Here is an 11,072-nt window from a genome sequence, read left to right as displayed (position 1 = left end):
TTACCTGAAGATTTCGATTGGAAAAGCTAACTGGATGACTAAGATTATGTTGTCGTTCATGCTGTTGTCGTGAAGATGCTTTCCAGTTCCCGCTCAAAGTATGTCGTCGATATTCAATCTTCCACTCTCGGACTGCTTTGATGAGCCCACAGAGTGTGTATCGCCATGTTATACTTGGCAAACAACGAACTATATTGCAATCTCGACACCCGGGAAGGTTTCCGACCCGCATTGGCCGCCTACAAGACATCCGATCCGACCACCACAGCGAGCGCTCATGTAACATCTCTAACATCACCTTCTACCAGCCGCCTTCAGTCGCTCCCCGAGCTACTTCGCCGTCCACCGTGGCTACTCGAACAGATAACCGGCGACGTACTCGTATGCGGAGAACCACTCACAGGTTGGGAGCGTAATCTTGTTCCCAGTGCGAGCAGATATCCAAAAGAATTCGATGCAACAACAGGGAAGAGGCGTTGTCAACAGAATGGGAGCGGGATCATGTGTAGGCGGCGTTGCGGTATCCATTCAATCTCGAGCCAGTACCATATAAGCCGCGCAAAGGAATGCCACTCCTCTTTTATCCTCATTCTAGTAAGCAGGTATCTTGGTGAAAGTGAAAGAAAGGTGATCGCCATATTTGGGTCTTCCACGTGACTCGCGATGCGCGTGATGGATCAAACACCCGGATGCACCTGCCTTTTCCTGAACCTTCCGCGCTCCGACGTATACGCAAACCTCTGCTGCAATTAATTCTTATCAGCTCTCCCTACCCCGTTGGCTAACGACGTTCTTGATTACTCACAGTCAGCTACACGTTCCAACAAATTATGAACTCCGAACCTCACCCTCATCGAGACAAGAAAGTGAGTAAGTTTCTAAGGCTTCAGGATCCATCAAATAACAGGAACGAGCGTCGTATGAGTAGGCGCGACATCCCTGAAATGCCCAGGGGCTATAATCCTCAATACACCTTCGACTTCAACGATATAAAGAAGCGCATCCTCTCCAACGCACGTGCATATTACGCGCATCGCTTCCCTGAAGCGCAACGCTACGACTTCATCACCTCATCCATCCCGCCGACCGAGAGCCGAGATAGCATAGAGTACAGGGGCGGGCTGATTGTATATCCTGATCCGAAGTCAAACGACTGGGTGATGCTGTATAAGAGCCACTCCTGGCCAGCCGTAGAAGATACGGCGTTTGAGATCAAGTCCTGGCTTGAAGAGAAAATGAGGGCTGTGTTTGACAAGGTGAACGAAGGCGAGAAGTGGGCCGGACCAAAGAAGAAGTCTAAGAACGAACTGTCAGGCAATGAGAGAAAGTCTACTGCGGGCGAGGACCAGATGGAGGATGTGGAAACTGCGAAGGACAGCTCCAAGTCGACAGATACTACTGCTGGCGATAGAGGTGACGGTACTGGCACCGGCGACAAAGGCGAAGATAAGGAGGTTCTGAAACAGCCAGAAGACTCCACTGCTGGCGACCAAGCAGAGGCTGCAAGCGACACCACCATGCCAATTCGGAAACGTAAGTCAGCCGCGGATGAAGAGAAGAACCGAAAGAAAAGCATGAAGAACGACGAGGAGCAGCGTGTCTTTGTTGGCGAGAAAGATGACCCGCCTACCAAAGAAGAAAAGAAGGGCCCTGTCGAACCCGTCGTGATTCCGACCGAGTTGAAGCTTCCGCCGACCACTGAGAAGTAGTCTCGGTTCCTTCGCCACCCTTGGGTGACGCGCAGAGTGGATGAACCAGTGGTTGTTTGACGGGCGATATAGCGCTGGCTTATTGCGCAGTCGGCGGAAGTGCATGTGTCCAGATAGAATGATGACCATCCTCCGGTCTTGCATAGCCACTATGTTCATCTCTTTACAGCTTCGCCTTCAAAACCTTACCACCTTTCCCACTCCCACCCTGCTCACTGAATCGATAAACAATATCCTCAAACCCATCTGCGGCAAATGCATACAGCCAGACCAGGTCCTCTTTTCCCGCGTTGTAAATACCATGCTCCGCATCCCCCGGTATAAAAACCACTGACCCCTTCTCAACCTCATACTCCTGCCCCTCAATACAAACCATCCCAGTCCCAGACACAACGTGATATATCTCTGCGTGCGTATGGCGATGCAACTTCAGAAACCCCACATCGCCCAAAGACTCCGGATTCTGCAGAGATGGACTTGGGATCCCAGAATCGCTCGTAGAAGAAGACGCGGGGCAAGCCACAACCCTTCCAGGCGGACATGTCGCAACTCCCACCGTGAACGTATTCGTCTCAGTCTTCTCATTCGAAACCAGCGTTTTCCACGTCACATTGCCTCCAGTACTGGGATCGGGGAAGCCTTCGGGTGCCATTTTGGCTATTTGTGCGGCATGCAAGACTAGAGGTTTGACAGGTCGGTTCGAGGTTGTGGAACGCATGGTGGTTTATGTTGTGTGACTGTTGATGAAGTGCGACTTTTGCTTTGGCAGGGGAGGTGCTATCCGGGGAGAGCGGTAGACTGCACGTGCGGCGCGGATGCATGCAAGGTACGTTTGGACGATGGGAGAGTCGGAGATGGGCGTACGACATTGCGGATGTGCGGGATGAAGGGGTTTTGCATGTACTGTCGCCTCGTTACTTCCTGCGTCTTGCATCATCGGAGAAAGGCATTTCTTGCTGCTACGTCTTCTTGACATAGGTCATGTGGGGTTAGAGGGGTAGCTTGGGAGCCACACTCGGGATTGAAGTTCTAAGTCTTGCCTAGTTCGCGTCGTCAAGGGCGTATAGAAGTTCGATCGTTTCGTGCCCGCTTCGGGCTGTCGTGATAGTTTGGCGACGGCCCGGCGGCTGCTGTTGTGCTACCGCATTTTCTGCTGTCAGGCCACATGGCATCTGTCGTAGCGACTGCCGTTGAGCCTGACTCCCCTTAGACGCATGCAGAGCATTTCGGGATATGCTGGGGTTTGATAGACTTTATTGAAAGAACATCGGGTTGCGGTTTGTCGACATGAATACCTACCTAGAAAAGTATTGATCAACGCAAACAAGGGACGCAGAGAGTCACCGCTGGAGCAAAATTAGAGTCTGGATCAGGTCTTTTGCGTCAGTACTACCCGAGCTGGCATGTCTGTATATTGATATACTGCTGTTGAGGGTAGGTCACATCGTTGATGATGTGACAGGCATGAGAGTGACATCCTAACGTACCCAGGTAGTATCGTATTCCGCCTACCACATCTCCAGGTCAGATCGCTGACACCAAGGTATACCCATTGTATAGACTCCTAGCTTTTATGAGGATAGTCATGGTTATCGTGAGATAAGAGGCCGCCGTGGTCTCGCTGCTTACGGCCGTTATTACGATTTGCTTACATCGGCTGCCATGTAGGGTTCAGGCAGAGACGCAGCTAGTCGTTAATGCCCGAGGCAGCCAAAGTCATCCGACTATGCGACATAGTTCGCATAGCTGTCAGCGTGTCAACTCGTCGATGTCGCAGGGTTCGCCTGGTGTTTTAATAGGCGCTGTGCACGGTTGCTGTCCACGTTGATGCGGTCTGTCGCGAATGCACACTGACGGCATGGCGCAGACTATATCGTAGACTACTTATTCATAGCGGCAACACAAGCGCTACGACATTGAATATCGCGCAGTGGTTGCACGATCGAATCTTGAGTATACACCCATAAACCATGATCGTGGTTGCGAGTCAAGCAACTGTCATCATGGCTAGCCTGCGAGTCGCCCTTCTAGAATCAGCCCTTTCTGACTGGCTTCTTTATCAGCGGTCCGGCAAATCCGCCGCGTTTCAGAGTTTATCCCTCGTGGCCATGTGGCTTGGACCGGGCCTCGTACCATGCCTGTCGTGTTTACCGATGCCCGAACGCTGGGAAAGCTAAGGCCAATCTGTTCTGCATCTCATCATGCGCATGGCCGTCCAGTTTCGCTCCTGACAACTCCACCTCCCTACCCAACGTTCCTCGCCTACAATTTTTGTGCTACCAAAGGATGCTGCAGTCTTTATTGCGATAATGAGGTTTCAGACGTTGACGTAACGCAACGAAAACGCGCGCTGAGCGCTGCCGCTTTCACGAGGCTGTGTTTAGCCTGGATTGGCCGATCGCGATATGGCCATGGAGAAGTTTCAGAGAGGCCACCCAGCGCCCGAGCGGGTGAGGAACCGATCGGGATCTGGGACTGTGACGGGGGACAAGGCGATCGCGAAGAAGAGATCGAGTTTGGGCAGGGCGGCAGGTGGCTTTCAGAGTAGATTTCTTGCGTCGCTACGGAGTAAGAGGAAGAGTGGTGCAGACGAGGAGCTAGAGCCCAGCCCCTCGAGGTACGTACCGTGTCCACTTCACACACTGGGGAACACCACTGATCATCGCAACACAGCCCGTTTCTAGATGCATTGTTTCGGTTGCCAGATGAACTCCACATTTACATGCTGCGCGAGCTGTGCGTCTCAGATCTGCTTGCTTTGAGGAGAACGTCCCGCGTGCTCAACATGCTTGTGACAGAGAACGCACCTGCGATTGTGCGCTACTGGGTGAAGAACCGGCTCGGCAATCTTCATCTACAACTTTATCCGGCTCCAAGACCGGACGCGATCGACTTCCCATTCTTACTCACTATGAGACGGCGACACATAGCGTCCATCAGGTTGACACGTCAGCTTGCCAATCACCTTGTAGGGGAGCCAAACGAACAGAGGCAGCTGTGGACATCGGTGTACGAGAGGATGCTGCCCCTGGTCTTTGGGGTAGGCTACTTTCTAGATGAACATCGACGACTACTTCTGGAAAGAGATCTCGGCCACATTCGACCACGCTCCCGTATTGGCTATCACGTCCGTACGACGGGTGGTATCAGTAGCCAAGAAAGGAAGATCTTGAAGAACCTGGATGCACCACTTCGCCTTCAGTACTTCTACATGTACTGTTTCATTGTGCAGGTGCTGCTGCGAAAGCTGAGACCTTGCAGTCGTGCTGGAGCAGTGGAAAAGTTCCTGCGGGGATTTTCAAACCAGCCAGCCTGTTCAGAGGATGTGGCCTTCTTCCTCATACTTGGTGGCATTGGGCAAGTTGCGAAGCTCCTCGCTTGCCCGGTATATAGCGAGCGGCGAAGATATCTCCTAACGTATAGAGCTCACATGTCGCCGCATACGAGTAAATGCTGGAGAAAGCACTGGAAGGATGCTGGTGTGGTTTCACCTGCGTTACTAGACGATATTCCTTGTACACAGATTGGCATAACACAGCTTGATCAGGTCTGGGCTCCACTGATAGCCCAGATGATGGAGACGGGGGCGAGAGACTTTACAGAACAGGAAAGGATACGCTACGAGGAGCTGAAGATGTCGAAGAAGTTCATCAACGAAGTAATGGGGTATGACATCCTGCGAGGGCGGGCAGCTGACGGAGGAGAGTTGGATGATGAGCACGAGCCATGATAGCGAGTTAGCATGTACAGTACCAAGAGAAGACATTGTAGCGGCCAAACTCTGCACCTTCCTCTGTAAGAATTGACATATGTCGGTTGCCGTGCAATTTCCGCTTTGCAGCGGTTGTTGAGGCTTGTACCTGCTGGCTTGGCTTAGTTTCTGCTTCACGATGCCACCAACGGCGACGAGCCCGCAAATATTACGTACTGGTCCGGTCGCGTAGCGCGCTATGATTTCTAGCTGATCATGAAGGCCGACGGCAACTACGGACCCTGCAGCTGTCACCTAGCCGAGCGAGCAGGTGTTGCATGCGGCCAGCTTCTGTATGTTCTAACTAAAAGCTTGACACGACGGTATATTGTGCTTGACCATAACAGGAGGGTGTTAAGCATACCCACTCTGCTCTGGACTCTGTACAGCTCAGCGCTCGGTCGAAGTGCATTCTGCCATATAGGATGCCTATTTGGGTCGGCAGAGGGCCGTCATCGGCAGACGTGTATATTGCAGTCCCCGGATTTTTTCCATTGCAATTTTCCAGCGTCCGGGTAAGTGGCGGTTAAGAGGGCCAGAATCAGACGACAGAGGCTCGAGACCCTGTAGTGGTTGGCGCAAAGGCCGAGCAGGCAGGTCGTCGTTGGAGAGGCCCACTTGGCAGCTTCCATGGCTTCCATAGGCGCCCGTGCGTGTCTTCTGGAAAGCGACGAGCGCTCGTCTGGTCTGGCGTCGGCCGATTGAGAGGCGAGGCCAGGGCCAATGGGGTACTCGACGGACTTTGCCGCCCGCGTCAATAGAGAGGCGGACAATTATTCTGCAAGTATCGCTCCACCTCATCCCACCATTGACGGGGCCAGGAGGGCGCAGAGTCTGAGGCGGGCATGACAGAGGTACCGTACGTGTTTCAGGCGACGTGTGATTGGCGGGCGTCGATGGGAGCGCTGCGTCCGTGGCAGATTGGGAATGACGTGCAACGGGCAGCGACAAAAGCAACGCGACGCGCACAAGGTGAACGTTGGGGGCGCTGATCGGTAGTGGAAGAGGCAGTCGCATCCCCTCTGGATCGGGAAGTGGCGCATGGTTCAGCGTGCAGGCGCGACCGGAGGGCGATGCACGGGGCGCGGGCTGCGTCATTGGTGGCCGAGCAACTCGAGCGACGCTCTGCATGCATGGGCCGTCCGCTCGTGTGCCTGTAACACGGCGGCATCCTTCCATCACACACGGCGCACTCACCCAGGCACGCCCGCTGGAAGCAGTGCTGGGTGCGCGCTGCCGTCGGCTGCCCCCAGGCCGTGTCACACAGGCGTGCAGGCCGTCTAACTGTCAAGTGTGTGCTGTAACGAGCCTGTGGCTGGGCGGCCAATGGCGCGCTGCTGATACTGACCGCAACAACAGGCCGCATTCACCCCGGCCGCAGTAGCGTCGGCTCTTGCAAAGATGCTCCGCTGCCCCCGTAATTGCTCCCAGGAATCCTCGCCATGATGTGAGCTAAATCCGCCAGGTCCTCGGCGCCGTGCGTGTCTCCAGGGCCTAAATATGCCCCTTCGATGCCGTGCAGAGTGCCAGTCGAGTCCTAGCGCTGTGCTGTAAGCCCGTTCCATATAATCCTACGAGCCCGGCCCAACGTTTGCGACCAACACCACGATCCCCATCCGAGTGCCACTCCACCCGCGCCATCTTCACCACGCGACCTCGCCACCCTTTGTCTTTGAAACCTGTGCACCGGTGCCTGGCGATAGCTGCCTCCTGCCACTCACAGCCCATCCACCACCACACCAGAGCAGCCCGGTCCCGACGAGCGCGGCAACTACTCCCCTCTGGGCTATCGATTGTCAGCTGAGCCACGACCCCGACCCACCACCACCCAGAGCGACCACCATGAGACGGTAGAGATAAGACAGAGAGCAGGAACCATGGACTTTACGGTAAGTTCCCGCGCGCTTACACTCGTCGGCCATGTCACGAGCCCGGCTAACGCGACCTCAGATCTCCCTCGCACACTTCTGCGAGACCCACGGTCCGACATCCATCATCTGCACCCAGGCCTCGACCTCGCCCTGCGGCTCCTGCAACCCATGTGTGACGCCGCCTTCCGAAGAGCCGCATTCGGCCTACTCCTACAACGGCCTGTACGATCAGCCCACCACCCTCAAGCTTAACGCGCGCCTGCCACAGCTCACCTCGCCCTTCGAGTCGCCGCCCAACAGCCCGCGCTCCCCCACGCACAACCCATACTTTCCGAGCTTTCCCTCTTCTTCCGGCAGTAGCTTTGGCGGACGGAGAACCAGCAGCACCATCGACTCCGACTCGGACGCCTGCGAGAACTGCCAGATGGTAGTGCCCCAGAAGTACAGCGACAAGATACCCAACGGCGCTCCTGGCAGTCCTACAAAAGACGGGCGAGGAAGAAACGGCAGCCCGGTACTGCGTAGCTCCCAGAACTACCCAGTGCGACGACCAGTGTCCCGGGACGACCTCAGTAGCACCGATTCGTCCGATGTCTCAGACACAGAGCAGTCGACTTCCTACCAGAGCGGCGCCTCGGGCTCCTTCCCAGACTCAATACCTCCATCACCAATGCTCGTGTCGAGAGGCATACACACCCACACATTGAACTACATCTCCACCAGTCAGCCGCAGTCGCCCAGCACCTACTCGCTCTTGCGACGCACCTGCATCCGTACATTGTCCACCGAGGTCCTTCCCCTTAGCAAGCCGTCCGGGCCCATCATGTTCGGAGACTCAGTCGCTGGCTACACCATCGCGTACGTGTTTCGTCTGCAGGATCCGCGGTCGCGAGGAGCTAAGCGCACCTACGCCTTCATCGCCATGGCCGGTCGCGATTACCGGAGAGCCACAAAGGCCATGGTGAAGATCATCGAAGCCTTTGAGGGCATCGCCAACCGGATCATCTCCCTGGCTGATAGAGTCCTTGAACGCGAGAGTGCAGCTTCGCAGGTCCTGTCACGTCCTACCACCGCCATATCTGGAAACACACCTCCTCTTGGAACCTCCGCCTCTTCAATGCCACCCAACTTCTCTGCACCGCACAAAGAACGGACCTTCTCCACGACGAGCACCCCCAACTTCCGCAACATCACACCTGTGTCCTCTTTCCTGTCCGCAAAGAAGGTCGACCCAGATGGCTTTCCCCGTGTGTCCCGCGATGTGATGAAGGCAAAGAGCCTCGTCGAGATCGTCGGTCAGGAGAACTTCTTTGTCGACCTCCACGGACTCTTCTGCCATCTTCTGCACTCTCTCATCAAGCAGTTCGGTTGATGCGTCCCTTCCACGTCGCTTTGCTTCGTTCATACGTCTTTTCCTTCCTTGTATCTCTTTTCTGTTGTTTTTTGTCGTGCGTTACAGCGTCTTCGTCCGTTATACAGTGCGTTTGAGCACCGGCGTTGGGGCAGGTGTGATTGCTTTAAAAGACCTTCGAGTCGTCAGAGCTCAAGTAGCTTTATACCCTTTTGAGATACCCCAGGCTTCTCTTTCTGTCGTTGGGATCGAGTAGTACACATTAGACGTGGACTCATCTTTACAATGGCGTTTCGGGGTGAGTAATCGGGGACGAGAGGAGGTGTTTACGATGGTACGGTCGTTGCTAGGATATGACCATGATGTTGATGGCGTGATGGCCGCGATGGATTAGGTGATGGTAGTCTAGCCTGTTTGTAGAACGAAACTGCACAATACCGTTTACCTATTGTTCTTTGACGTGTTTTGTTGTTTGCTAGTGTGGTACTGCTTCAAGTCCAAGAGGGAGTATGTGAATATGCGTGACACCATCACGGTGCTATCAAGTAAAGGTCAAAGGTAAAGGTGAGTTGCAAGCACGCGAACTGAACGCCTGGCGTTTGGGAGAGAGTCACTACCTAGGTATCAGCTCATCACAAGAGATGCCCTCAAGGCAGACGCGTCCCAAAGCAGACGAGGCAGACGAGCAAACGTGGTGTGCGCTTTTCTGGTTAGCGCAGGCACGCATGAGGCTGAACATGTGGAAGCCGTGCGCGACAACATTGAATGCTCTTTACCATATGCACCCAGTCGCAGTAACTACATTCATAGGGTATGCTCTAATGACAGATGCAAAATTTCATCACTCTCATACGAGCATCGCGGCTTACTTGCCACGAAAAGAATTCCACGATAAATCGCTTATGCCTGCTCGCTCCACCACTGTCTCCGCATTATGCACGACACGCAAAACTGGTCCACATTTCGCGTTCCGCTTTCCGGTCCCAAGCTTGGAAAAAGATTATCCAGAAGCATCGAGATTCGCAGATCAAACTACCTAGTGATGCGTCATACCGGGTAAAATCCCCTTGGAAGTCAACGATGTGTGATGTCATAGGTGTGGTGGATCGTCAAACAGCGCTTGAACAACGCGCTTCCACGGCCAGTGATTAAATGGTAGGAGAAGCAACGTCTCCGCATCGTTTGATAGGACGCATTGTTCTTCTTGATCAATTAAGGCTTTTATTTCCGCAGCCCACGCGGCAGCAGGGCCAAAGCCAAGTTTAAGTGCCCGAAAGCCAAGTTTTTGGAAGTCTGGCAACCCGTTTGGGATGCAGCATCGTTTGATAATGCTCGTTCAAGATGCTCAGTTGCTGATAGGGCAGATATGCAGATATGATGTGGCTTGTGGTTCTCCATGACGACTCCCATAATCATGCCCCGCGGCTTCCTTTGCGAATTCCAAGAACCTACTTAAGACTTGCCTACCTTCCAAGGTCGTGGCGTCGTCACCTTTACAAGCCTCAATACGCTACAATAATCACTACAGTTCTTAACTCACTAAGTCTACGCCACGATCCGTACAAGCCGCACCTGTGAGACTACCAATCTGGATCGCACCAGTCTCCCGCTTATACTCGTCATCTAGACATCTAGCCTTCCCGCACCTCACAAGCTTAAGACAAGATGAACTCCATCCCAGGAAATGCTTCCCAAGGACCCACCAGCCAGGACACATCGACGACGGGTGTTCAGCAGAACCAAGCGCAACGCGAAGACTACCTCGACAAGGGTCTCGACGCCGCAGAGAAGAAGTTCGGCGGCGCCGCGGGTCAGGATACTCAGAAGAATCGGGGTGTTAATGAGAAGATTGTAAGTTTGGTCTTACTAGCTTTCAAGTTGCATGAACTCAATATACTAACGTTCACACAGACCGATGGCGCTCGTAACATGTTCGAAAAAGCAACCGGCAAGGACGTCCCCGACAAAGTCTCCAACTAAACGCACCTCGACACTCAAAGAGACGATGCACAAGTTGGATGACAAGTGGAACAAGTGTCGGCCATACATTGAGAGGATTAATGGAACAATTGTCCCGTTGAGGTCGCGCAGCATGGACGAACAGGCGCAGGAGCATGAACTTGAACATCAGAGGACATTTGAGCAGCAGAGAGTGCAGCAACAGCCTGTCGCAACGGCGCACTGAACATGCTTTGTACATATATTTACGACCCTGAATGAAGCTTTACGATTTGAATTACAACTTGGACATGCCTTCACATGCGCAGCATAGTTTGGTTGACATGCATGACGTCATGTCACACCGCTCCCACGCTGCCCCTCGCGCCTTCTGCGTGCCATCACATACGTTCTCTCAACCGTCTGTCTACCGGGTTACTCTCTCCCGTCCA

General features: G+C 53.9%; 4 protein-coding genes across 4 annotated transcripts; all 4 read left to right on the top strand.

Annotated features, from left to right (window-relative positions):
- Window positions 1-944: 944 nt before the first annotated feature.
- Window positions 945-1,709, top strand: J4E79_003199 (uncharacterized protein; the record flags this gene model as incomplete). Its single annotated transcript, XM_049352094.1, has 1 exon — window positions 945-1,709. One exon carries the CDS (start codon window positions 945-947, stop codon window positions 1,707-1,709), a length of 765 nt encoding a protein of 254 aa, XP_049213565.1.
- Window positions 1,710-4,120: 2,411 nt separating this feature from the next.
- Window positions 4,121-5,439, top strand: J4E79_003198 (uncharacterized protein; the record flags this gene model as incomplete). Its single annotated transcript, XM_049352093.1, has 2 exons — window positions 4,121-4,326; window positions 4,383-5,439. 2 exons carry the CDS (start codon window positions 4,121-4,123, stop codon window positions 5,437-5,439), a joined length of 1,263 nt encoding a protein of 420 aa, XP_049213564.1.
- Window positions 5,440-7,337: 1,898 nt separating this feature from the next.
- J4E79_003197 (uncharacterized protein) lies at window positions 7,338-8,703 on the top strand (the record flags this gene model as incomplete). Its single annotated transcript, XM_049352092.1, has 2 exons — window positions 7,338-7,349; window positions 7,411-8,703. 2 exons carry the CDS (start codon window positions 7,338-7,340, stop codon window positions 8,701-8,703), a joined length of 1,305 nt encoding a protein of 434 aa, XP_049213563.1.
- A 1,644-nt stretch (window positions 8,704-10,347) lies between these two features.
- Window positions 10,348-10,662, top strand: J4E79_003196 (uncharacterized protein; the record flags this gene model as incomplete). The annotated part of the gene is made up of 2 exons (XM_049352091.1): window positions 10,348-10,533; window positions 10,594-10,662. The coding sequence occupies 2 exons, from the start codon at window positions 10,348-10,350 to the stop codon at window positions 10,660-10,662; spliced, it is 255 nt and encodes an 84-aa protein (XP_049213562.1).
- Window positions 10,663-11,072: the final 410 nt, after the last annotated feature.

This window comes from Alternaria viburni (genome assembly GCF_023758015.1).
Source record: "Alternaria viburni strain BMP 2772 chromosome Unknown scaffold_5, whole genome shotgun sequence".
In the NCBI taxonomy this organism is placed as follows: domain Eukaryota; kingdom Fungi; phylum Ascomycota; class Dothideomycetes; order Pleosporales; family Pleosporaceae; genus Alternaria; species Alternaria viburni.
Note: the sequence above shows the minus strand (reverse complement) of the source record. Positions and strands in the feature narration are given on the sequence as shown.